At 37.2% G+C, this 27078-nt stretch overlaps 1 protein-coding gene across 4 annotated transcripts in view; it reads left to right on the forward strand.

The window, feature by feature from the left end:
* The window catches only part of CEP162 (centrosomal protein 162), a 101239-nt gene that overhangs the window by 36656 nt on the left and 37505 nt on the right, over positions 1-27078 (forward strand). For 3 of the 4 annotated variants that reach the window (XM_045804506.2, XM_045804516.2, XM_045804523.2), the window contains 10 exons: positions 2203-2397; positions 2984-3065; positions 7312-7594; positions 8466-8727; positions 14814-14947; positions 15284-15511; positions 16039-16179; positions 18392-18504; positions 19992-20097; positions 26408-26534. In XM_045804506.2, coding sequence (XP_045660462.2) covers positions 2203-2397; positions 2984-3065; positions 7312-7594; positions 8466-8727; positions 14814-14947; positions 15284-15511; positions 16039-16179; positions 18392-18504; positions 19992-20097; positions 26408-26534 — 1671 coding nt within the window. The remainder of the gene's footprint in view (positions 1-2202; positions 2398-2983; positions 3066-7311; positions 7595-8465; positions 8728-14813; positions 14948-15283; positions 15512-16038; positions 16180-18391; positions 18505-19991; positions 20098-26407; positions 26535-27078) is intronic. The other variant, XM_045804511.2, reaches the window with a different exon arrangement.

The raw sequence follows: 27078 nt of genomic DNA on the forward strand, positions 1-27078 counted from the left end.
TTGTGGTTGTTTTTTTTTATATATATATAATGTTTCTTTAAATATTAAGCAACCGCAGTTTAGGTGATACATTGTCAAAGACCATCTTTTTAAAAAGGTATCGCTTTTGAAATTCTTTGTGCTTTATTGTATTAGGTTGGTAACTGTAAAAATGAGGGCCAGGTCCAGCCTCTTGCTTATTTTCATTTGTCTCCTGGGCAGGTGCCATTTTGTGCTATGGCTGTGTGAGTAGAACACCCACAGGGTGACCAGGTCCTTGCCTCTGCAGTGTAAGGTTGGACACTTCTGGACTCCCTAAAGTAGAAAAGTGTGAGGGAGCTTTTGACTTGTAATAATACATTAGATAACTACATAGAATCCTCTCTTTTTCATGCAAGAGGTAGAGAAGTCAGCCCTTTACTGATGAGGCTTTCTCTACTATTTTATTCTTTTTTTTTCTTTTTTTGTTTTTTTTATTTAATAATATTTTTTATTATGTTTGTCACCATATAGTACATCCCTGGTTTTTGATGTAGTGTTCCATGATTCATTAGTTGCGTATAACACCCAGTGCACCATGCAATATGTGCCCTCCTTACTACCCATCACCAGCCTATCCCATTCCCCCACCCCCCTCTCCCCTCTGAAGCCCTCAGTTTGTTTCTCAGAGTCCATAGTCTCTCATGCTTCATTTCCCCTTCTGATTACCCCCCCTTTCTTTATCCCTTTCTTCTCCTACCGATCTTCCTAGTTCTTATGTTCCATAGATGAGAGAAACCATATGATAATTGTCTTTCTCTGCTTGACTTATTTCGCTCAGCATTATCTCCTCCAGTGCCGTCCATGTTGCAGCAAATGTTGTGAAATCATTCTTTCTGATAGCTGAGTAATATTCCATTGTATATATGGACCACGTCTTCTTAATCCAGTCATCTGTTGAAGGGCATCTACTATTTTATACTTAAGCATTAGTTAATTAATCATGGGTATTAACAGAAAAGGAGACTACTTACCTTGTTTCTCTTCTTTTTTCCCCGCTCTTCTATGACTCTTTTATTCTTTTCTCTAATTTTGAAAATTCCGGTGTTAGTAATGAAAGGTACAAAATGAGTAAGAAAAATACTTACAAAATTTTAAATCATTATTGTCATTAGAGTCTTCAAATTCTTTTTTCCAGAATTTATTTATTAGTTGGTGGGAGGAGGAGGCCGTTAATAGGGAAGGAAGAGTGAATGATGACATCAGGTTTTCCATTTTGGATGACTGGGTGAATAGTGATGCCATTAGCTAAAATACTGGTAGTAGAACAAGTTTTGTCGGGGAATATAATTAATTCAGTTTGGGATATGTTAGATTTGATTTACTTACAGAATAGTGTAAATGTCTGTTAGAAAGTTTAATATTCAGAAAAGAGGTAAGGACAAAGACATAGATTTGGGTGTCACAATCATACGGGTAATAGTTGAGCTAAGGGTCTTGATGAAATTAGCCAGCTCAAATAAATAAATGAGAAGTTTAATAAAGAGGACTGAAGATGGAACCCTAAGATGAGCCATTTACCATAAAGGATGGAGAGGTAGCCATCGGTGGTGAGAAGAGCAAGAACAAGAGGCTATACAGAAGAAACAGGTCCCAAGCAAAAGGCAGTGTCAGATGTCTCACAGAGTTGGAGAGAATTAAAGATGGCTAGATTTGACTCTTAGAAAATTGCTTTTGATTATAGCAGCGTTAAGCAGGATATTGGAACACGTGCTGGATTGCAAAGTTCGAGGAGTGAATTTCATTGAAGAAATGTGGACTACAAGATCCTCGGTGACACTGGGAAGCAGAGAGAGAATGCAAGAGTGAGAGAGAGTGGTAGTGGTAAGGGAAACAGAATCCTTGAAAGATTTTGTCAGCGTAGGAAATTTGGGAATAGTTTTACCCAATGTAACGGGGTTGGTTAAGGGTAGTAGGAAGAGAAGGCAATAACTAGTGGAGTCAGAGTTTATTTGAAGTTACTGTGTCAGGACGCACCTCAGCTTGCTTGAAGAGTTACTGAGCCTGCTCTGAGTTTGTAGTTAGGCTATAAGCTACGTGTTACCAAGGTTTGTACTTAACTCGGTAATGTTGCTGTTGTCCTACCAGCCTCGTTCACCAGTCCAGACACATTAAGGGATGATATTGGTGTTTTATGTCTTTCATGTATTTGTGTGATTATACTGGAGATGATGTTTATTCCAGCAGGTGTTTCTTTTGGACAAAGCAATAGTGACATTGAAGCGCTACATCAGGCTTATTGTCATATAGCCCATTCTTTGGGAGATGCAGATGAACAAAGAACTGAGAGTACTGCAGTGGAAAATATCAAGAGCTCAGTGAAAGATTACCCGCAAGAGAATGAAGAGTCCTCTAAAAACATCTCTACTACCGAGTCTGGTAAAAGTTAATTTGAGACCCTCTCTGAACAGTTTCTAGTGCGGTATAATTTCAGTGCAGTTTGCTGTAGTGATTGTTTCTCAATCTCTGAATTTAACTTAAAAGAGTTTGTTCAAATGGAATTTGGGAATCAGTGGTTTAACTAAAAGTTAGAGCTGAACGTGGGATAAAATTTCAGTTTCTCCTTCAGTATGCCTTGGCCAAATTAGGAAATCACTTAAGTGTTTTCACATTTATTTTATGCTTTTCCTCAAGTATATACTAAAGTTATTTTTAAATAGAGAACACTATTTTGGAATCAACTAAAATATATTTAACAAATCTGTGTGCATGGGTGGACGCACCCATACACATATTTTTTATATTGATATAGTTAGATACATTAAATATATAGATATGTATATTTCAAATATAAATCAAAGGAGATTTTCTTGGTACAAGTAAGTTTATAGCGGGAAACAGGGTTTATTGTATATGTTGTTTTGTTAACTCAGTCAGAAGGAATGTAATCTTAGTGGGATTAGACATTAAATTAAGCAATTCACATGATTTTTTGGGTTGCTATTTTAACTTTTTTTCTTCTTAGATCTGCCCACAGTAGAGGAGCTGATGAAACCTATCAGAATAGATTCCTTTGGTGTCAGTGGTTTTGATTTACAACCTGTCAGGTAGGAGGTTTTTTGGACTGGATTGTGCAGGTTGTTTGTTTGTTGATTGTTTTGTTATTGGAAACTTTTAGAGTCATTTCTTTTACATGCTCATTCCTAGTGAATGATTAATGAGTAGCCTACGTGAGTGTACCTGTGAGTCACTGCTCTCTTCTTATAGTAGTTCTTACTCAGTTTATCGAAATTCTTCTAGTGCTAAAATAAAAAATATATTTTTTAAATAGATGCCACTAAAAAAAAAATGTTTTTTTTTTTTAAGTAGTCTGAAGGCTTTTACTGAAAACTAAAATCCTTTCGGCTTTAAATAGTTCGGGGCAGTTGATTTGAACAGTGAGAGGGACCATGAATTTTATTTTGTATGCACCATAGATTTGCTTCTTTATAAACCACTTAGCTTTGCTCGTAGTCACAGACCAGCCATCGTTTTACAGGGTAGGTGTTTCAGTCACAAGAGCAGCGGGCTTCAGTACATTTTAATGGAAGCTCAGGGGACCTCGCTGTCATTCTCCTCACACAGAGTAGCACATCACAGTAACCTTGCGTTTGTGTCACATCCCTCATCTCATGTGATCCTCATAACAAATGGGGCAGGCGTCTTTATCTGCATCATTCAAGTGATGAAACGGAGGTAAACCAATTTCGTGGTGGAGCTGTCACAAGAACCAGGTGATGATGATGGAGATGGTGGTGGTGATGGTGATAACAGCTAACATTTTTATCACATGCTTGCTGTGGGCCAGGTACTGGGCAGAGTTCTTTACATATTAGATTTCATTTACTCTAACAGCAACTCTATGAGGTATAGTTTATTATCATCTCCATTTCATAGATAAGAAAACTGAGGCTTAAAGAAGTTAAATAGGGACACCTGGGTGGCTCAGTTGGTTAAACGTCCAACTCTTGATTCTGGCTCAGGTCATGATCTCAGGGTTGTGAGATTGAGCCCCCTGTTGGGCTCTGTGCTGGACATGGAACCTGCCTGAGATTCTCTCTCCCTCTCCCTCTTCTCCTCCCCCTATCCCTCTAAAAAAAGAAGTGAAAGAAATTGCTCAAGATCATATGTTTATAACCAGGAAACACAGGAAGTCCATGTGCTTGACCATTCACATTGTCAGCTCTTTGATCTCCATGAAATAGTTCTGGGAGAAGCCTGTCACCCCCCCATGTATTCATTCGTTCATTTGTGTGTTCCGCAGACACAGTTGGAGCCCCTCCTTATACTACTCCCTCATCATGTAAATCCACTTGTAGCCATTTCTCATCCTGTTTCTACATCTGTGCTAGTTCACGAGGCAGTGAAGCCTACACGAAAGCCCGTCTACTGGAATGCTAAGTCTAGTATTCTTCCACTGATCTGCAGCACTAGTTAGTATGTTTTAAAGGGCAAATTATTCTTACTTACTGTTGTTTGGGGGCCATGTTAGTGTTAATGAAGAGATTCGCCTACACACCTTGTGTCTTTGTTGGCATAGGTGGAATCATTTTACTAATGTGAATTCTAAATAGAGATTTTTTCATTTATGTTTGAAGTCTAAAAACAAGTATATATTAAAGATATAATAGTCATTTCGGAAATGTCAATATTATAAACTTTAGTACACATATCTGAAAACTCTTTAGTTAAACTGTAGAGTGAATAATCCTAGGTACTAGGATTATTAAAATTTTAGTAGCTAAACATAATCAAAAATTTATTTTTTGCTCACATCATAATCCCGTGTATGTCAGTGGGGTTGGGATGGGACTCTACTCCCCATAGTCATTTAGGGACCCGGGCTACTTTGTCCTCAACACATGGTTTTAAGGTTGCCATGGCCTTATCCAACCAGTTGATAAAGAAAGAAAAAAGGTAATTTAGCATAATTCCTTTTAATTGCCTCAACACAAAAGTATTACATCACTTCAATTCACATTCTGTTGGTAATAACCAGCACATCTAGCTAAGAAGGTCCAATGGGCTGGATATAGGATTTGCTTGTATGCTCAGAAAGAAAAGTAAATGAGTTTGACAGGCATCTAGTTAGTCTCTACCAGAATCTACCTTTCTAATAGCCAAATATCCATTTTACTCTTCTTCATACAAAGACCCACTATCCCTCCCGATGAGCCCAAAGTCCCGTTCAGGACCTTGTCCATCTTAAAGGCCAGGATTTCCAGGTGAAGCACAGTTTTCTCCACCATGTTTGAACATGGCTCCTCACTGTCTACTAATGATTAGAAACACAAGTTCTCTACTTCTTCATTCCCACCCAACACATGATAGTGAAACTGCAATAAATACTCCCATTTGGAAGGGAAAAATATGAAGAAAATACAGCAATCAGTAATGGAACCTTGAAATCCACTGGAAAGGCCTTACAACAATGTTTACACTCCTGGCCACAACTGAAGTGGGTTTCGTGGGGAGTCTGTGCCCATCTTGGAGGATGCATTCCTTTCTTAGTCCACTTCCTGCCTGCAGGTGGTTTTAAGGCTCCCAAACAAGTCTCTGGCTTTTATTGTTTGTTTGTTTTTTAAATATGGTTGTAGTTTCTTTGTCATTACACTTCCTTCAAAAAGTTTAGTAGGCTTCTGATCTGTTAGTTTCCAGTCAGTCCCATGTGCCAGTAACTATAAAGTCAGTTTGCTAGACAGAGGTTTTAAATCTGCTTTTTTTTGGTCCCTCTTTATTTTTTCCTCTCAGTTTAGTTGCAGCTATCTGTATATTACTGAGAACAATAATCTTAAGTGTGAAGAGGACTTCTTTAATATGATCTTTGTCAAAGGACCGAGTCACTCTTTGCAACTGAGAAGTCTCATGAAATCCTGCTTTTTCATAGCATTTTTCAATGCTGAATCCTACTGTTAGGTTCACAGAGAGTGAACTTTAGAAGTACTGAGTTTCTACCCTCTCTGTTCTCTTTGATTTCTTACAAACTGGCCCTTTTTTTTATCTTGAGCTCATATCTTTCTTTTAGTATTTTGTCAGAAGTAGCCAATAGTTGCTAGCACTTAGAAACTCTCCTGCCATTTTTCTTAGTACCCATGTGATCTGCCTTATAAACTATTGTAGGTGACCATTTGGCAAATGTTTTGTTACTGTAAAACATAGGTTGCCACTTCTCCTGCTTCTAGTATCATTTTCCTTGCCACCCAAAACCAGCCACTGAGCCAATGACACATATCTTAGGTTCTTGTCACCATAGCCTCACATTCTAAAGATAAGAACTAGTAATTGGGCCCAAGTAGATTCAGGGAGGTGAGGAAATGTAATTTAGTTAGTACACAGGAAGAACAGACAGTTTGGAAGAGCTTCTCACCAGATTCTAAAGAAGGAAAGAGCTATTATATTTTCTGATGATGCCAACTACTTAGAAAGTTCTAACAATTACTGAGAAGCCAGTCTAGCATATATGAAAATAGTAGCCTCTTAAACTTTATTTTATAAATGACATCTTGTTTTATAAATTATAAAACTAAATGACCTAGTAGACCATGATTACATAGTTTGAAGATAACAATATCCATATTTTTGGAGCCCCTATACTATACTGATATTTACACACATTTAGAACATTTCCTTAAGGGATATTTTCTCTATTTTAAAAATGAAATGTTTTGAAATATTACATTGTATTTAAGTGTTTTTAAACCACAGAAATGATTTTAAGATACTAGTGATTTTCCTGTTTTACTTTAAAATTCTTCCTATACTATGATAAAATTTATGCTTTTTAATATTTATACTCTTTCTCATTGACATAAATTATTCTTTAGCTTCTTCTAAAAATGTGTAAAATATTTTTCCTGCCTCAAATGCATGTTGACTTTATGATATTATGGAAAAAAGATTAATTACACAAAGTTTATTAGAAATTCACTTTTTATTTTTTCTTACACAAAAACAATCTCAGTCTTGCTTGGTTTGTCTTTCCTTTGAAGTAGGTCTCAGTGATCCATGTAATCCCTTATTTTATACTGCATTAAATTATATTATCTGAAATTTAAAGGAGTTATAGGACACTATATAAGTATACCCTGCCAACCAGAATTACAAAAATAATGTATTTAACATTAATGACCTAATTTGGATAGTTACAAATATTAAATGTATTTATTATTATATATAAATAATATTATACATATTAAAATACAAATATTTCTTATATTTTGTGTGTGTAAATACATGTGATATATGTGAGATATATATAGATATAACTGGTATTTGAGGAGTCACCTAGGGTTCATTCTGTGTTTTGTTTTATAGCTTTAAGAAACTGGCTGATAGAAAAGAAACTGAATTTGTTAGCCCTTCACCCCTTAAGATGAACCTAAATATTATATCTCAAGAGCCACAAAATGCAAACCAATTTTTTGACAAAAATGAAGAGAATGTGGTTTTAGAAAAGACAACAAGTAAAGGTATAGAAAATGGCTGTCCAGGAGTAAATACTATGGAAGAACATATAGATAAAATGTACCTTGATATTTTAAGGAAAAAACTATCTGTTGGTCCTTCATTATTGCCTCAGGATGACAAAATAAATAAAGTAAGTGTTTATAATGTAAGTTGATTTGAAATTTGATAAACGAAGTTATGTAACTACTATTGAATTTAAGTGGGTACTGCTTGAACTAGGGGCATTGATTGCATACGAACCTCCACTTAGATCCTGGATATTTGTGAGCAATATTTATTACAACGTCCTGTGGTTCCCAGTTTTAATATTCCTGTAGCGATAGCTTTCTTCCTTACATGCTTCATTTGTTTTTAGTAAGCATGGTCCAGAATTTGAGTAGCACAAGAAAACGGTTTATCCATCACTCTAGTGCTTTTTATTTAATCTTTCCAGTGGTGTGTGTTCTGCCAAAGTAGGTGAATTGACATTTTATGTAAATGCTGTTAGCAGCTGTTGAGAAAGTTATATTTCTCTGTTCCTTTTTCTTCTGTTCTTGATCTATTCTGATTTTTAGTTTCTTTGATTTCAATATTCTAGTTTTATTTTGCAGTTCTAAGTTATATGTTTACCATAAACCATCTCCAGTTTTTTGTGGAAGAAGACAGGGTAGTAATAAATTTTTATCTTGAGAAATCTGGAGGAAAAAAAGATAAAATTTTATGTTATTTCAAAGTATTTTCTTTTCTCTCTTCTATCTTAATTCTAGTAATTACACATCTTGCTTTCTGGCAAGCTTATTTTGTTCTATTATTTTGCTTTGTTTTACTCCTGACTTTCCAGATGTACTTCAAAATACTAAAATTCTGATGAGTTAGGCTTTGGGAACTTTAATATGTAGTGATTTGCCTTCTACAAACTATTATTTAGTAATCACTGTGGTTTTGTCATCTGTTAAATCTTCATTTACAGCTGTCTTTGAAGTTTATTTAAGTCCTAAAAAGTTGCTGCTTGTTGTGTGCAGGCTTTTAGATCTCAACTCAGTTCTGGAGAAGAGGGGGCTGTAACTGGTAAACAGGTACCATACAAGAAAGCCAAGAGTGCACCTCCGTTACTTAAAAGAAAACCCCAGAGTGGATTATATGCATCAGTTAGGAGCTCAGGCTATGGCAAACCCAGTTCACCATTCAAGACTTTTTCTACTCTTGAAAAGAAAACTTCAAAGGACGTTATGAAAAGCAAAAACTTGAGATCCATTCCCACTTCAAATCAAGCTAAGAAAAAAGGTATAATTATATGCTCTTTTTGTAATAGGGTTCTGTGCGTATGGTATTATTTTACTTTCCTTGTTCTTTACTTTCCCTATTTCTTTCTCTGCTTCTATGAACTTTTCATAGGAAAGAATTCATCTTAAGATAGGATATTCCATTCTGAAACATTCAGTTTACAGGACGTTTTCGGTCATTGGCTCTAGGCTTTCCTGAATGACACTCATAAAGTATGGGAAGTGAGTGGGAGAGTCAAACGCATCCTCATCTGGTTGACTTTGGATTATCCAGTGTTTACCAGAGAAGAGCTACAAATGCAGAATGCAAATGACAACCTACAAATGAAGGTTGATAGATTATTTGGATATTAGTTCAGTATAGACTGAGACAGGCTGGATGTTTTATATATCACATAATGCATATTTTTATGTATCGCAGTGTCTCTGTTCGTTATTTCCTAATGCAGTCATTTATATTGACAGTAGGAAAGAGTAATTTTCAACTAAGAACCCCATGCAGCTATTAAAAGAAATAGAAATGTTCAGATCAGACCAACATTTCTGCTGCCTTTAAATTCCAATGAGGAAGGGAGAGCAGTGGAGCCAGAAGCATTTTGTCTGTCCCTTTGTGATTGAATTTAATAAGTGGCCAATTTCATCATTGTTACATGGTGATAGTTGTCATGAAGAGAACTGTCCTCATTGGAAAATTCATTTCTAACTTAAAATGTCTTTCCTTGCTTTTCTCTAGGACTATTAAGTCCAGGACCACTTTGACTCTATTTTAAATTCTTTAGGCATTAAAGACTCTCTCCTGCCTTTGTGTGTGTATGTTTGCTGCAGCAACCTGTGCATCTAAGATGGAAAGGAAGGCCAAGGCTGATTTGCATCAGAGTAGAGGAGAATAGCAGCAGACGGTAGTTATTCTGGAGAGACAGGAATATGATTCTCTAGGATTAATGCAAGCATCCTTTCCTCTTGTTCTTAACCTGTGAACCTCTAATTCCTTCCCCTACAAAGTCTTTTGTATTGCCTTATTTTCTCTTATTTTTGAAATGACTGTTCTGCACGCAAGCGGAGATGACAAGGAACCAATTAGAAAAGTCTAGAGTTCAAGAGGGAGGTGTGGACTGCAGATATGATTTGGGAGTTATTGTTAAAACTAATATAGGTGGTTTTTAAGCCATGAGGTTGACAAAGGTTATCAAGAGAGTGAGCATCGCTATAGAAGAAAAGCACACCGAGGCCTAGGCCCTGGGCATGCCTAGAAAGTCAGGGAGAAGAGGAGTAACCTGCAAAAGAGAAGAGAGTAAGGTTGGAAGAAACCTGAATATGTGGGATCCTGAAAGCCAAGTGAAGAAAGGAGAATTGATTTAGCTATCGGTTGCTGCTGAGAGAGAAAGGAAAGTGGAAACTGGGAACTGACTTTTGGGTTTATCATAGAGGAGGTCATCAGTAAACTGGCCAGTTTCCATGGTTATGTGGCTGTAAAAGGTGGGCTGAATGAAAATGGAAGGGAATGGGAGAAATGAAATTGGATACTTCATAGACCAGGAGGAAAGAGTGTAAAAGGCAAAAAAAAAAAAAAAAAAAAAAAAGGGATGGTAGCTGGCATAAGAAGTCGAGTCAAGAAAAGCTTTTTGCTTTGCTTTTTTATAAATGGTAGAAATAATAGTATGTCTAATAGTGTATTTGTGCATTTTGGAAAGATTTCAGTAGATTCATGATGGTGAGAGGGGAAGAATTGCTAGAGCAGTGTCTTGAGTAGAGGTACTGTGATGGAATCTAGCGTTCATTGGAAGGCTTGGCTCCAGATAGAGGCATGGACAGTTCATCTATGCAAGCAGATGGGGAAGGGGAGGACGTGGGTACAGGTACTGGTGGTTAAGTAGAAACGGTGAAAGAATGTGGGTGATTTCTTCTGATTGCTTCCATTGTCTCTAAGAAAGAAAGCATAGTATCATTAGCTGGCATTGAGGATGGGGTAGGAGTATTAGAGGAGAGAAGAGAAGATACGAAGTAGCCATCCTGGAGGACTAAACTGCCCACAGCAGAGTCTTCTTGAAGTTAGTGATTATGGATTTAAATTGATACCAGGCAGCGTATTTGTGTGTGCGTGTGCGTGTGTGTGCGTGTGCGCGCACGCACATGTGTTCATCCACATTTTGGTACATGATTGTCGATGTTGGGTAGTTGTGTAGTTGAATTTGCCAAGAAGAGTGGTTTTTGCCAAATGTGTGCAGTGAACTGAGAGAGGAGCAAGAAGGGAGCTACTGGTGTATGTGGACTTCAAGTTGAGTAAGGAAGGAAGAAAGGACATCAAGGGGTATAATACAGTATGAAACAGGTAGGATCAACTGTCTGTGAGTGCCATTGGGGTTAAAGGATTGATGGAATCCAAGTACCAGAGGACATGAAGTGGGAGATAGGACTGATAGAGAGTAAATGCCTAAGATTGAGATTAGAAGTGATTATGTTACTAGTAAAGAAAAGACCTAGAGTATACCAATGGAAGTAAGTAGCGGAGGTGGAGAAACGGTTAAGTATAAGGACCCAAGAGCCAGGGTTTGAAAGGATCACCTATAAGACTTTGAAATTACTAAGAATGAAGACAGAAGGAATGTCACAGTGGGTAGAAGAGAAATGAGGGGCATGATTTAGAGGTTGATAGAGGAAAGCAACAATATTTTTATGAGTATTTTTTCTTGTTTCAAAATTTTATAGCATTTGTGACTACCAAAATAAAAATAAAACCGTAAAATTTATATTAAAGTACAATGATAAACCTTGACTGTCCATTTTTATTCTGAGTTACTTTTTTTCATTAGACTAATAAGTGTGATTTTTTTTATCTCTTTTTATTGTAAAATTCCCCCAGAGCAATTTTAGTTTTATTCAGAAGAATTTTAATTCCTTTGGGATGGTTGGTTTTTTTTGGTCACAGGTTGGGTTCTCCAACAAGCAGACTCTGAGATAGAGATTAGTGTACAGAAATCCTAGAGAATTCACTTGGAATCGACACTGATTAAGAAGAAAAAGCAGCCAGCTGCTGGGGCTTACTCACAGTTTCTCTTTGTCATATAACAAGAAGGCCGGAATAGGCAGTTCCCAGCTGGTTCAACTGTGCAAGGAACCAGATCCTTTCTTCTTTCCCGCTGCAAAATCCTTTATCTGTGACTTTTGTCTTCATTATAACAAGGTGGCTATTTCAGCCTCCAGGCCAGGTCAGGAGGAAAGGTAAAAGGTAAAAAGGTCCATGCCAGTTAAATCATCAACTTCTTCATCAGGAAAGTAGTGACTTTTCTGGAAGCCCCATGTAAGAAACTTTTGCTTTCATCTTATTAGCCTGAATTTTGATCTTGTGGCCACCCTCAGTTGCCTAGAGTCCAGGGAGATGAGTATTTTCAATTGGGTATATTGCTGTCCAGGACAAAATTAATAAGGAAGTTTCTATTAGTAGGGAAGAAGAGGAGATTGGCAATTAGCAGTACCTGCTGTGTGGTGGTTTTCCTTTTTATTCTAAATTAATTTTCTTTGGCTATTAATTTATGTTTTTATTTTTAGACTAACAAGTTCGTTCCTTCTTTTAAAAAAAAAAGATTTTATTTATTTGAGAGAGAACAAGAGCACAAATTTTGGGGTGAGGGGCAGGGGGAGAAACAGACTCCCCACTGAGTAGGGAGCCTGATGCTGGGCTGGATCCCAGGACCCTGGGATCATGACCCGAGCCGAAGGCAGACGCTTAACCAACTGAGCCACCCAGGTGCCCCTACACTAATAAGTTTCTTGTCGCAAAAGGAGTAGTCGCTCATTATTTAAATGAAAATATATAGAAAAGCAAAAAGAAAGCAATCATTTAGCAAGTGAGTGAACATCATTTCATGCTTTTCATTTGTATGTCCTTACACAGATAGAAGGAAGCATAGATGGGTGGATGGAAGGAAGGAGAGAGGCAGACATATGGCTAAATGGACAAAACATTTTATAAGAACAGGATCACTCCTTACAAGTTCTTTTTTTATTATTATTATTAAGATTTATTTATTTTTGAGAGAGAGAGAAAGAGAGTGCATGAGCGGGGTGAGGGGCAGAAGGGGAGGGAGGGAGAGACTCCCAAACTGTCTCCCCGTTGAGTGCAGAGCCCAGCTCCACCTTCAGGCAACGCTCAACCAACTGAGCTACCCCGACACCCCTGCAAGTTCTTTTAAATAAAATATTAGATTTGGTTTTTCTTAAATCTGTAAGTTTCAGAAAAAGAAACTTCATCCTAAGAAATATTAAATCCTAAAAGAACCCTTTAAGAAAATCGATTTTGAAAACCACTCAAAGATTGCCAGAATCATGCTGCTTTTAACTGCATTTTCAATTATATACATTATCTTTTTCCCTTCTCTGAAATATAAGGTAGTAAAACTCTTACATCCCCCACTCACATGCCTTTTACTCATTTTTGTTGATTTCATTTTCTCTTGTTCAAGTTTATTTATTATATTCTATCCTGCAACCTTAATTCCCCTCAGCTTTTGAATTTAGGTCTTGGTTCTGATTATTAAAGAGATGGAATGCTTTCTTTTCTTAAGTCCCTTAGCCATAGCTTCTCCATTCTGGAATTATTTTGATTGGTTTCTTATTTAACTAAATTTTCTTAATCCATTGTTTTTTCAAGAAGGGTTCATGAGGTCGAAATTCTGCAATGTTTTCATGTTTAAGTTTTTTATCCAGGCAAATTTTTCGTCATATATAAAGGAAAAAAGATACTGTCTATGTACCATTACTAAAAATAATTACTTAGAGAAGTCAAAATTAAGAATTCAAGAAGAGAGAATTCTGGTATGAAAGCACTGGCTGAATACAACTTGAATAAGAACCACTGCCACTCTTAGCTGCTACTTCCTAGGGAGAATGACAATGCTAGCAGATCACCCCCCATTCATTGGCCAAATGAATGGATCTCCAGTGATTTGGAAGGATGAATGCCACCTTTTACAATGACTCAGTTCCTTTTTGAAGACTTTAAGAAAGTTCTCCAGAAAACCTTCTACATGGAATAGTCCAATTAAATATGACTACTACTCTGTAAGGAAAACCCCTGCATACCTGCAAAAAAGATGAGAAAGAAATCTTTGAGTAAGGTACTACTGATGACTTGTTCTTTTTTTGACTTTTCTGTATTTTCCAAATCTTTAATAACCACGTATTTTTTCACTTTTAATGAAAAAGTAAACTTTACACTTAAAAGTTAGCATCTTGAAGAAATTATATTTAAAAATATAAATTTCAGATTCTTCATTTACCTCTAAGGCAGATAAATAAATGTTGACTGACTGTTCAGCTCAGAACCTGTAGTATTTGAATATGGGCCTCAAGATCTCTTCAAGGTATTTCTCATAAACATTCTTTGTATTATTAGCTGAGTAATTTATTGGCCTTAGAATTATTCCTACTGTTCGGGGATTTACGAGGTACCTTAAAAGCTGAAAATTTTACCAGAACATACATTAGTCACATTTTTTCTAATATCTATTATCGGGGTTTTATAGCAGTATTATAATTTTATTTTTTAAGTCAAATTTAAACTAGCTGTTAGAAAGATTCCATGCAATTTTTATTATTCCGTTGATATATCTACCTATATGTATATATCTTGATACACATTATTTATGAAAAGTGTGCTTTGAAAGCGCACTTGATCTGAACTAAAGTGCTTCATAAAGTCGGTCAGCTGCTCTTTGATTCATCATTTAGATATTCTTATTTGTTATTGCTGGGACTATTTTAAAGAATAGTTTATTTAAAATTAGTAAGTCTTGAAATTATCCCTATCCACATTCTCCTCATGTTTTTGTTTTGTTTTGTTTTCTTTTGAGCTCCATTTATCATTGGACATGAGTCTTGGGTCAGTTTTCCTTCTGAAATGTTGATTATGGACAGCAGTTCTGAGTGCAGTGAAACAGCTGTGTTACAGTGTTAGACCTCAGCCTTTTTCCCAATCCTCTTCTAGCCTAGTGTTACCATTGTATTAGTGCTTATTGTTACATAATTGCTGAATACACATTCAACTTTGTTTGCATTTGTGGTGCTTCTGTCCATTGTTTACAAATTTAGAAATCTTATCTGGAACAAAAGTCATCAAGCCTGCAGCTTTGGGTAAAGCAGCTCCCAAAATTGAAAGTTGCCTGGCTACTCCTAAGAAGGCTGAAGAGTCTACAGAAACTGATTACGGTGTTCAGTTTCAGAATGTAGGTATTGAATTTCAAAGTCACATTCATAATTTTTTTGTTTTATAATAAAATGATGAAATTTCTTTTGCATCAAGCATGATGTTCTAATCTTACTGAATATTTATTGATTTCCTTATAGAGTAGAACATTGTTAACCATGTCATCTTTATTCATTGTGTTGGTTTTTTTTCCCTAACCACCTGTGTTGAAATCTAGTATATAAATATACTATAACGAAGTAATGCTTCTGCTTATTGCAAACAATGAATCCTAGAACACTACATCAAAAACTAATGATGTACTATGGTGACTAACATAATTAAAAAAAAATTTTATAATGCTTCTCCTTAAAAGGATTCTTCAGGCTACCATGGTGAGAACACGGAGACCGAGATAATTATGTTTAAAAGAGTTCAGGAAGCAGAGGAAAAATGGAGGGGTGCACAAGCCCTAATTGAGCAAATTAAAGTTACATTCTCAGAAAAAGAGAGAGAGCTGGAAAATAAGATGGAAGAACTAAAGAGACAACAGGAAAAGGAACTTTTCAAACTGAACCAAGACAATTACATTCTTCAAGCCAAGGTACTAGACACATTGTCCTATTTCTTCTTTTATTGATTAAAAAGAACTTGTACTCCCTGCAAAATGCATTGTCATCCTTTGTTCCTGGGGCTGTTTGACTTGATGTATTTCCTGTATAAAATATGAACGTGGTTCCCGAGACTGCCTCCTCACAACAGAGCCTAAATCGAACCCACTGGGAAAAAATCAAAATTTAAATTGGCTCATTTTGATAATTTTCTTCCGTTAGCAGTCCTTTTTGAAAACAAATCCCTTAGTTCACTATGACCTTCAAAGAAGACAGTTTCGGAAAGACTGCTATAGAAGGCCTAGATTCAGGGAATGACACTGTGTAGCATTTCTGAGTTACTGTCATGGCTGGAGCCATCAGCACAAAACATCCCATTGTAATGATTTAGCCAGTTGGTGGTAATTCCGTTGTAGTTATAGGACAGTTTTAGATCTATGCACCTTGAGTTTTCTGTTATTCTTCTTCATTTCTCACGTCATCATCTCCTTTCCTAAATAATGTCTGTGTTTTCTCAAAGTTAAGTAGCTTCGAGGAAGCAAACAAAAAGCAAAGATGGTTACATTTTGGAGAAACAGCTGATCCTGTCACTGAAGAAAAATTGAAGCAAATTCAAAAAGAAATACAGGAACAAGAGACACTGCTTCAAGGATATCAGCAGGTGTGGTGATTTTTCAGCACTTTGTGAGTTTGTTCTTGAGATCCTTTGATTATAAAAAGTAAAGCGTATTAAAATATTTCTGTGCTCATGTAGCAGGTAACGGGAATTCTGGCAAATATGAGTAAGTAGTAATTTGACTAGTCTGAACGTTTTTCATGGGCGTATAATGAAGCTGGTTAAGAGCATAGGTTCTGGGTTCAAAGAATCTGGTGTTAGTTCTCCCTCCACTCCTGCTGTGCAGCCTTGGGCAAATCACTTCACCTCTCTCAGCCAGGTTCCTCATCTGTGAGTGGGGTTGGTAATACAGTAGCTACCTCATATGATGGTTATGAAATTAAAATATGAAGGGGAAAAAGTATAAAAAATAACAAAGTGCAAACCAACCTCTTAGTACCTGGCACACAGTAACCAGTTAGGGAATGTCGTCTGTTACTATTTTTAATAGCCATATTTCTTAGACGCTGCCCTATTTTTCTTTAGTTTTCTGTAATGCTTTTCAGTAGATTATATTGACTAGTTTTGGTATTATTGAATATAATACAGATCTGAAATTAATTGCCAATGTGCTGAGAGTAAAAAAGGTGAATTAAATGAGAAAAGATCTGTCTGTGCTACAGAAGGCAGATACTTGCCATGTGTGATGGAGTCTTGGTGATGCTGACTAGCCAGTTAGCCAGCACAGGTCTAGTGATCTCCAGCATAAAACTTCATCGTGGTTTCCTCCCCTTTTCCCTTATTTCCCTCCCCTTCTCTTTCTCCCTCATTACCTTTTTCTCTTTTGACTTTTAAGCATCACGCCTGTCAATAATAAGCATTGTCATCTGAGGATAACCAGAGAAAGCATTATCAAATCAGTGATTCACAATTTTCCTGTAGATCAAATAGTACTGATTTTGTAGGGCACACTGCCCTAGAGTTAGTGAGAACCTTCCAAATCCTTTGCCTGCCATTGTGATCTTACTGGAGAGAACACCCGTTTTGGGGGGCACCTGGGTGGCTCAGTTGTTAAGCGTCTGCGTTTGGCTCAGGGCATGATCCCAGGGTCCTGGGATCGAGTTCCGCATCACGCTCCCTGCTCACCGGGAAGTCTGCTTCTCCCTCTCCCACTCCCCCTGCTTGTGTTTCCTCTCTCGCTGTGTCTCTCTTTGTCAAATAAATAAAAAATCTTTTAAAAAAATACACCCGTTTTTGTTTGTTTTTTAAAGATCTATTTATTTGTTAGAGCAAGAGTATGGGGTGGGGAGGGGAGCAGCAGAAGAAGAGGGGGAGAGAATCCCAAGCAGACTCCATGCTGAGTGTGGAGCCCAGCATGGGGCTCGATCCCTTGACCCTGAGATCATGACCTGAGCCAAAACCGAGAGTCGTTTGCTTAACCAACTGTGCCACCCAGGCACCCCGAGAGCACACGTTTTTAAGGAGTGTTTCACAGGCCCATAAGGATGCCAACTACCTTCTCCCACAAATACAATGCAAAACTTGCATATCTGTGTACATTACATTGCAGGTATTTAAGCACAGATCATCTTACCAAGCACTAGGCCAGACATGGTGAGACAGTCCATGGTTTTTATTAGATTCTCATAGGTCCTTGGTTTTCATCAGATTCCTAATTTTAAAAAAGTTAATAAGCCACAGCACCTAAGCACAGATTGGTTTGAGTCGCTTTAGTCCAAGGCTGGTGGAGAACTGGGCCTAGTCTCTGCTCTGCCTTGTCCTTCCACTTTCAGAAATACCTGGTCTCTAACTCCCTGCTCACAGAAACTTCCAGAAACAAGCATGGAAACCCATCGTGGCTATCTATATCCAATTACCTCATTGCAGGAAGCTAGGCTAGAATCGGAAAAAAGAGGATGCAGACAGTCCTAGTGGGCCTTTCTGCCCCTGGTCCACACAGTTGGGATGTTGTTGTTTTTGCAGCCACTCGCCTGCTTACTCTTGTGAGATACAGTGCCTTATACTGACATTAAGATCTTTGGCTTTGGGAATTTTTGCAACTTTTTTTTTTCAAGTAAGCATTCTAGAAAAAATTGTTTTCAGATAACAGGTTTTCGTGTGAGAAGATATAAAGAGTTTTAAAAAGATTTTGTGTACTCAAAACTGAATAAATTGAAGACTAAAAATGTTTAAAGGATGTATCTGTTGTAAGCGTATATACTTGGGTTATATAAGTACTAATGACTTAACTAAAATGTAATTTTCTGTTTATAAAAAGGAAAATGAAAAATTGTATAATCAAGTGAAAGATCTCCAAGAACAAAACAAGAAAAATGAGGAGCGAATGTTCAAGGAAAACCAGAGTTTATTCACTGAGTTAGCTTCCTTAAAGTAAGTCCTTTTTGAATTCATAAAACCAAATATACTTAGACTGTCTCTAAGCATTTTATTGTTATATTAAAAATACATTTATTTTTACTTGGAACTGAAAAAAATTTTACTAGAAATTTTATTTATAGTTTGTGGTTTTTATAGGTTTAATATTCCGTGTATTTTTCTTTTAGTACTAGATGACTGTAGTACATATTTTAGTATTTTTAGCATATTCATATTTGAGTTTGACATCAGTTTTAGGAAACTGAGTATACAGTATTCCTCTTGATTAGTCATTAAGCCTGAGATGCTTAACCATTTCCTAAGGAACCATGTGATTAATAATACTAAAAATATAGGTGTCATATAATGATCGCTTAATGTTTTAGGTCAGGTTCTTTAGAAGTAGAGCCTGAGGTAGGGATCCTTATGGAGGTGATTTCTTGGAGGATAATGCTCAGAAGAAGGGGAACAAGAGAAGCAAGATGGGAGAAGGGCAGGGAAGGTAAATAGGAATGTGGTCTTAATCAGAGACTGGCTTTATTTATTCTGTTCTTACCAGAAAGCTCAGGAAAACAGATTGCATCAGAGTTGGTCCCACTTGAGGTGGCGGGGGGGGGGGGGGAAGCAACCTTTTATACCCTCAAACTAGTCAGTCACTGGCTGAGGTATGCCCAGGAAGGGAGTGGGGGATATCTTCTAGGCCGGGGGCAGAGGCTGCCATTTGGCTGAGGGCATTTCTCCAGAGAAGAACTTGTGAGTTGTTATCAACCGGCACTCAGCATGGCAAGCCCATGGAGCAACAGCACCTACTTAGGAATCCTATTTCAGACTGCAAGATCTTTTAGATACTATTACATCCAACTTTAACATAGTAAGTGAAAAGGCTGAACTTATAAACATGCGCAAATTAGGGTTCTTCCTTTTAGGAAATGGCTCACAAGTTTTGTGTCACTTCCAATAGACACCTAATCACTTAGATGAGACTGCTATTAGAAGAAGCTTCTTTAGCCTTAAGTGTATGACCCCAAGCCAGTTGTGATAATCTGCACCGTTCTGATGCGTGAAAGCATTTATATCTGATTTCTTTTCAGTCAAGTATGTTTCAATAAAGTATTTTTAAAATATCACATCACATATTACGTGGGTTTAAAAGAGATGATCTATTCCCGGATCCCAAACTGAAGCTTTAAATGCACTTTCACAACAAAATAGATGGTTTCTTTATATTAGGATTAGATGATTTTAAGTGCATTCCTAAACTCCTTGTATAATGTTTCTGGAAAACCAGAAAAGTTGATTCTAACTTTAAATAATAGACTGTGTTTTGTTTTGTTTGTCATTTACCATGTGTATGAGCCATTTATTTACTCTAAAGATTAAAATATTAATAAGTGGCTCAAATAGTTGCAATGTCCATTAGATTTTTTTAATTTTAAGAATTGTATATTTTTCATTGAAAGGAGTACTTTGTTTAAAAAAAAACTGTTTACTTTCAAAATAAGAGAACAGATGCACAAAAGCCGTTTCCTGTCTCAAGTAGTTGAAGACTCAGAGCCCACCAAAACCCAGAATTTTACAGATCTGTTAGCAGAACTGCGGGTGGCACAGGTAAGTTGCATAAGGATAGTAAATAATTTATTATTAAAATTTCTAGATGTGTAAAAAAATCTGTTTTTATAATCTATGAATAGATAAGATCTGTTATAAATTTCATACCATTAAAAAATTAAGGTATATCTAAAATTAGCATTTAATATACATGTGACCTTAGTGGAAAAAATGACATAATACTGGTTTTCAGTGGCATCCTCTTTATAATCCAGCCTCTCATCTAGTGATCATCACATGAAGCCATATTGGAGGCATAACCTTACTTAGGGCATATATACCTTCTTTCAAATAAATTCCTTATTGGAAATGTAAGCTGAAATAGGAAAATACTTTGAAGGTAATTGTTCACTTTAAAACGTTAGTTGGCTTTTTACCTGTCTTCAATGCACTGTGCACTTCTAGAAGGCAGAGACTGTGTCTACAAATATTTGCATCCCATGTGCCTAACCCAGACGTGAAATACAAAAGCTGCTCCATAACTTTTTTCTTTATTTTTATTGAATTGTATTATAAAGGATATGGCTTAGAATTTTCTAAAGTGGTATTTGTCAGTGGGAGAAGTTTTGGAATTTGGGGCAGGTTAATTCTATTTTAAGCAGAACAGTTCCATGTATTGCACAATTTTTGTCATCCCTGTCCCCAAGAAATACATGTTCAAAGCACTCACCAGTGATTATAAGAGTCTAAAGCACTGCCCATTTCCAGACTTGTCCCTGTGGGAGGGCAGTCAATTCTCCCCACTCCCATTGAGAACCATGGCATGAAACTAAAAAGCCCTTCTAACCTGTTTGAATGACTATATGAATTAAAAAAATGCCAATTACGTACCACTTTTTAACAAGAAATTATGTAAAGTTTTGTTACATAGAAATCTAAACATACCCTAGTTTAATAACATCTTTAGCAGGCTTCTGTGGTATATAAGATGCAGCTTCAAATGTGAATCTATCTGTTTGGCAACTTTCTTCAGGTGTATATATGTGTGTATAGCATGATTAGATAGGTAGTTAGGCAGATAGGTTAGAGGAGTGAATGGTTGGACTCCCCCTAACTCCCTTGCCAGTAGGCCTCAAAAATTAGCAAGTTAAAGGAGAAATTAATATTGCTATGTTTTATGAAGGCTTGGAAAATCATAGTAAGGTTTCACGCATAACATTGCTTTATTCAAACTGTTATTAGCAACCTTTTAAAAGTGCTGTTTTGAAAATATTTTTCTGAGAGATAGGAAACTAAAACTTCCACTAAAAACATCAGAAAATGCTGAGTAAAATAGAATAAACATCTCATAAATGCATAATGTAAAAGCTCTCAAGAAAATAAGGGAACTCTCTAGGGGCCAGAAAGGAGGAGGGATAAAAACCTAACAGTAAACATCTGCTCCCAGGCCAGCAGTTCACTAGCCATGGGCTGGAGCTTTGATAGCAAAGTGGAGACAGGACACCTGGAGTTCAACGGGCCGTATCCTTCAGTACGGCAGCAGACTAGGAGAACATCCACCCACCTTTGCAAGAGGCTGAGATGTCAAGAAGCTTTTCTGTTTTAACTTGATTGCTAGATAGGAGGGGGAGAAAGTCTCCTCTGCTCAGTGCCCGTGCTTTCCCGATTGTTCAATGCAAATGTCATCTCTTCTGCCTTCATTTGTGTTTTAGTATTTGAATTGACACTACCTGCAAGGGTTGGTCATGCTCAAACCGGAAAAAATAACATACACTGCGGCCCTGAGTCAGTGATAATCTCTAGTGTATCTAGAAGAAACAAATGCAAAATAGCTCTTAGAAGTAAGTATATACCCTGAACCCAGCTCACATAGTATTTCTACAGATAAAAACCCACTGACAATATGCTCATAACACAAAATTGTAAAACCCAGAGAAATCATCCACCATGAGTGGGCATCAGAAGATTTAATAAACAGCAGCATTAGAACCTCAATAGAATTTTTGGATAGACTATAATATAAATAGACTAAAAATGAAAAATATAAGATATATGAAATGCTAAAATATATTTAAATATTTTTAAAAGTAATGACTGAGAATTTCCCAGAAATGATAAAAGAGATGAATTCTCAAATTCAGGAAACCCAGTGACCCTGCTCAGGATAAAAATCTACATCTAGGCCCCCAATGGTGAAACTACCAAAGCAGGAAAAACCTAAAAAGAAATTGAAAAGAAAGTGTTTAAGATAATAGTAAAAACTTGGGGGGAATTTGTTAATTTCTGCAAATACTGTAAGATAGAATGTAAATACACCTTTTGTTTTCATTTACTTTGGTATTCTGGGTTTGATTTTAGAGCAAAAATTTATACTGGGAGAAATCTATACTATAATACACATATTGAGTGTACTTTTGTACAGTCTGATTTGTACCTTAAAAATTAATACTGATTAGTATTAAAATACGAGTTGGTTCTTTATAAAGCATAGATAGAAACATAGCAAAAGCAAGGTCTGAGCTCACTCTTTTTAGTATCCTGGGGCAGGAAGAAGAATGAGGCTAACCACAGCTTTCATTCAGTCAGCCTTTATGACGCACCTGCCCCCTGCCAGGCACTCCTCCTGGCGTTGGAAATACAGTAGGTATAGAAGACAGGCACAAACCTTGCTTGCTAGGAACATGTATTCTAGTAGGGAAGACAGTAAGTAAATAAAGGAAATAATTGCAAATAGATGTGCTTTGAAGAATATAAAAATGGTGAATAAGGGTGGGTGGGGCAGAGGGTAAGGCAGTAAGTAGTCTACAGTGTGGTCTAGGAGACACTCTGAGAAAGTTACATCAAGAGTTGAGAGCTGAAGAGAAGCAGCAGCCAACTATGCAAAGATTGAGCCTTCCAGCCAGGAGAAGAGCATAAGCCCCTACGTCAGGAAAGGCCTTGTTATTTTCTAGAACTAGAGATCTCTGCGGCAGAAGTGGGTAAGGACAAGGCCAGAGAGGCAGGCAGAGACGCTCTCCAAATGTCTGCATAGTAACTTACAAGGGCATGCAAGTACTTGCCAGCCCAAAACCCTGTGCCCACAGGATTGACTTGGGATGTTACTGGCCTTCTTCAAGGTGGGAAGTCTTATTCCCTGGAAAGATGCAAGCATAGAGGGGACATTTATTTAAGTGTCAATTGCATGACCGAACTCAAGATGTTTAAAGTTCCTTGGATTCTAAAACTCTGTAATTCCATGAAGTAGACTCTACTAGAGAGCACGTCTAAATTGATTGAACTAAATCAACAAAATGTAGTTGTAGACAAAAGAGCCTGAGCATGCGAAAACGTGAAACTCACTGCTCTCCTGAAAAGACGTCTACAGAAGGTCACGCAGAAGACTAAACAGTTAACGATGCCGTTAAGTCTGTGACAGAGCTAGAAACCACGATTATACGGCGCTTTAACGAGTGGATTTATTTTCTTCATAAGACTGGATTTGGGATTATGAGGTAGAGTGATAACAGAATTTGTAAGAATTTTATTTTGAAACTTAACTATACCGACAGTACTGCTGTGAGTCCAAGAGTTTCTTCAGCAGTTATGAGTTCAGTTCAGTGACCATTTATTGAGTACAAGCTGTGCACTTAGTGCCGTAAAGTATACAGGTAGTAGTAATAAATCAGTCTTGGTCCCCAGAGAGTCCTCAGCCTGTTAAAGAGAAGAGGCATGTACACAAATCGATGTCCCGTGACTCAGAGTGATGAGTACTGTGCTAGAAGCACAGTGAACGTTTTGGGGGAACACAGGAGGGGCTTATCAGGAACAGCCTCATCTGAACTAAGCTTTGAAAGATAAGCATGATTTTGTTGAGAAGAGGAATTGAGGGCAATGAAGTAGGGCATATTGAGCATTCATTCAGCTTTTTTTATGCGCCAAGCATTTTTATGCATTTTTCATAAAAGACTAATAAAGTTCTGCTTTCCACTAAACATATGTCAGGTAGTGATGAGCGTTGTGACCAGAAAATAAAGCAACATACCTGGAAGTCAGGATGAGGGTTGCTGTTTTACAAAGAGTGGTCAGGAATGATCTTCCTGGGGTTTCATTTGAGCAGAAATCTTGATGAAGTAAAATAGTGAGCCACCTGGCTATCTGGGGGCAGAGCACTGAAGGCAGAGGAAACAGTAAGTGCCAACACCTTGCGGTGAGAGTGTGCTGGTTCTTTTCAAAGAACAGCTAGAAGTCTCTGATGCTGGAATGAGGTGGGAAGAGGAAGATTTAGGGTAGATATGGTCCGAGGCATGGGTAGGGCTGGGTTACAGGACACTGAAGGTCATGGTAAGGACTTTGGATTTACCCTGAGAGGGATGGGAGCCAGCAGAGAATTTCAGAGGAACAAAACTCACTGCCTCTTTAAAACAATTCCTCTTTGGAATAGAGAGCTCATGAAAAAACCCACACATGTGGTCAATCAATCTATGACAAAGGCAAGAATATACGATGGGGGAAAAGACAGTCTATTCAATACATTATGTTGGGAAAACTGGACAGAGACATACCAAAGAATGAAACTGGACAGCTGTCTTACACCATATATAAAAATAAATTCAAGGAGCACCTGGGTGGCTCAGTCAGTTAAGCGTCTAACTCTTGATTTTGGCTCAGGTCATGATCTCAGAGTCGTGAGATCAAGCCCTGCGTCAAGCTCCACACTGGGCGTGGTGGAGACTGGTTGGGATTCTCTGTCTCCCTCTTCCCCTCCCCCCACTCACACACATGGGCACACGAGTGCTTTCTCTTTAAAAAAAAAAAAAAATCAAAATGGATTAAAGACTTGAATGTATGACCTGAACCATAAAACTCCCAGAGAAAACCATAGGCAGTAAGCTCTTGGACATTGTTCTTAGCATTTTTTTTTTTTTTTGGACCAGTCTCCTCAGGCAAAGGCAACAAAATCTTAAATGAACAAATGGGGTTATATTAAACTAAAAAGCTTTTGCACAGTGAAGGAAGCCATCAACAAAATGAAAAGGCAGTCTATGGAGTGGGAGAAGATATTTGTAAATGATATATCTGATAAGGGGTTAATATCCAAAATATATCAAGAATTCATACAACTTAATGTCAAAAACACAACGTGATTAAAAAACAGCCAGAGGACATGAGTAGACATTTTTCCAAAGAAGATAGACAAATGGCCAACAGACACATGAAAGTATGCTTAACATCTCTCATCATCAGGGAAATGCAAGTCAAAGCCCCAATGAGATGTCACCTCATACCTGTCACATGCGCTATGGTCAAAAAGACAAAAAATAACAAGTGTTGGTGAGGTTGTGGGGAAGAGGGAACTCTCATACACTGTTGGTGGGAATGTTTGTGCAGCCAGTGTGGAAAATGGAATGAAGGATCCTCAAAAAATCAAAAATAGAACTATATGATCCAGCAACTCCACTTCGGGTATTAATCCAGAGAAAATGGAAACAGCAGTCCGAAGAGATTCGTGCATCCCTCTGTCCCTTGCAGCATCTTTTATACTAGCCAAGATATGGAAGCAATGTAAACATCCACTGATAGATGAGCACCGAATATTAGTCATAAAAAAGGATGAGATCTTGCTATTTGTGACAACATGGAAGGATCTAGAGGGTATCATGCTAAGTGTAAGTCAGAAGAAAACGAATACCATATGATTTCACTTATATGTGAAATAAACGAATGAAACAGACTTATATGTGAAATAAACAAAAAACAGACTTGTAGGTGCAAGAAACAAACTTGGTTACCAGAAGCGGGGGGTGTGGGAGGAGGGGCAGGTGAAGTATAAATTACCAGTTATAAAATAAGACACAGGGGTGTAATGGACAGCATAGGGAATCTAGTCAATAATGTAATAACTTTGTGTGATGACAGATCATAACTAGACTTCCCATGGGGATCATTTCATGATGTGTAAAAATATCAAGTCACTATGATGTACACCTGAAACTAATAGGATATTTATTGTATGTCAGTTAGACTTCAGTATTTTTTTAATTAAAATTTCTTTGGCTACCGTGAAGAGAATAGACTAGCTGCTGAAAGTGGAAGAGGCACACTAGTTAGGACGTTATTGCAGTATCCAGGAGAAGTGAGAACAGTTCATTGGAGGGTGGTTAGGCTATGTTGAGTTAGAGGATTAGAACTGATCTAGTAGGCTCTGGGGAGTTATTAATAATCTGGCGGGGTGGAAGAAAGTGATGACACCAGAAGTAAATTTAGGAAAAATAATTATGTATTTATAAAAAATACGTATGTAGAATTTATGATAGATGGGGTAAAAGAGAGCCTATACCACAATTTTTTGTGGCCAGAAATAATTTGCTTTTGTCATTCTATGACTGTCAAGAAAGAAAAAAACAATTTATTGGAAGACATCAAAAGACTGAAGCAAGACAAACAAGCTCTTGAAGTAGACTTGGAAAAAATGAAGAAAGAGAGAGACCAAGCCAAAGATCAGATTGCATATGCCACAGGTAAATCGCTGAGCTGAAACAGTTTACCTTTATACTCACTCAGAAGTGTTTTAATCTTGAATTTAAGTAATGGTTGCTATTACTACTTAAGGAATCAAAAGGCTATTCCTTGAAGTATATTGTAATTTTAGAAAATTTTTAAAAAACTAGTTATTAATATGCACATTTGATTGGTTTTAACAGGGATAATTGCAGGATCAGAAAAAAATCAAGGATTATTTTGAATCTGTGGCATCTTATATTTATTCACATTCATGTCTGTCACCCTGGCTAGACGGTGACCTTCCTGAGGGCATGGTCTGCCTTTTTATCCCTGGGTCTGAAACCTAGGCTCTCAAGTATTTGCCAAATGAACAAATAACAGTGCACTGTGTTTATAGAAAACTCAAGGATAAATGTGACATTCCCCACCAGGGAAAACAAAGGAGCGTAAGATAAGAATGCAGAGAAGTTTAATATTTTAAAAATTGCAAATAAATATAAGACGTGGTACTATGATACTACACAGGGGTTTTAGGGAAGAGTGGCATTTGAGCTGGGTCCT

Source organism: Ursus americanus, chromosome 29 (assembly GCF_024610735.1).
Source record: "Ursus americanus isolate L20-20 chromosome 29, mUrsAme1.1.p, whole genome shotgun sequence".
Lineage (NCBI taxonomy): Eukaryota > Metazoa > Chordata > Mammalia > Carnivora > Ursidae > Ursus > Ursus americanus.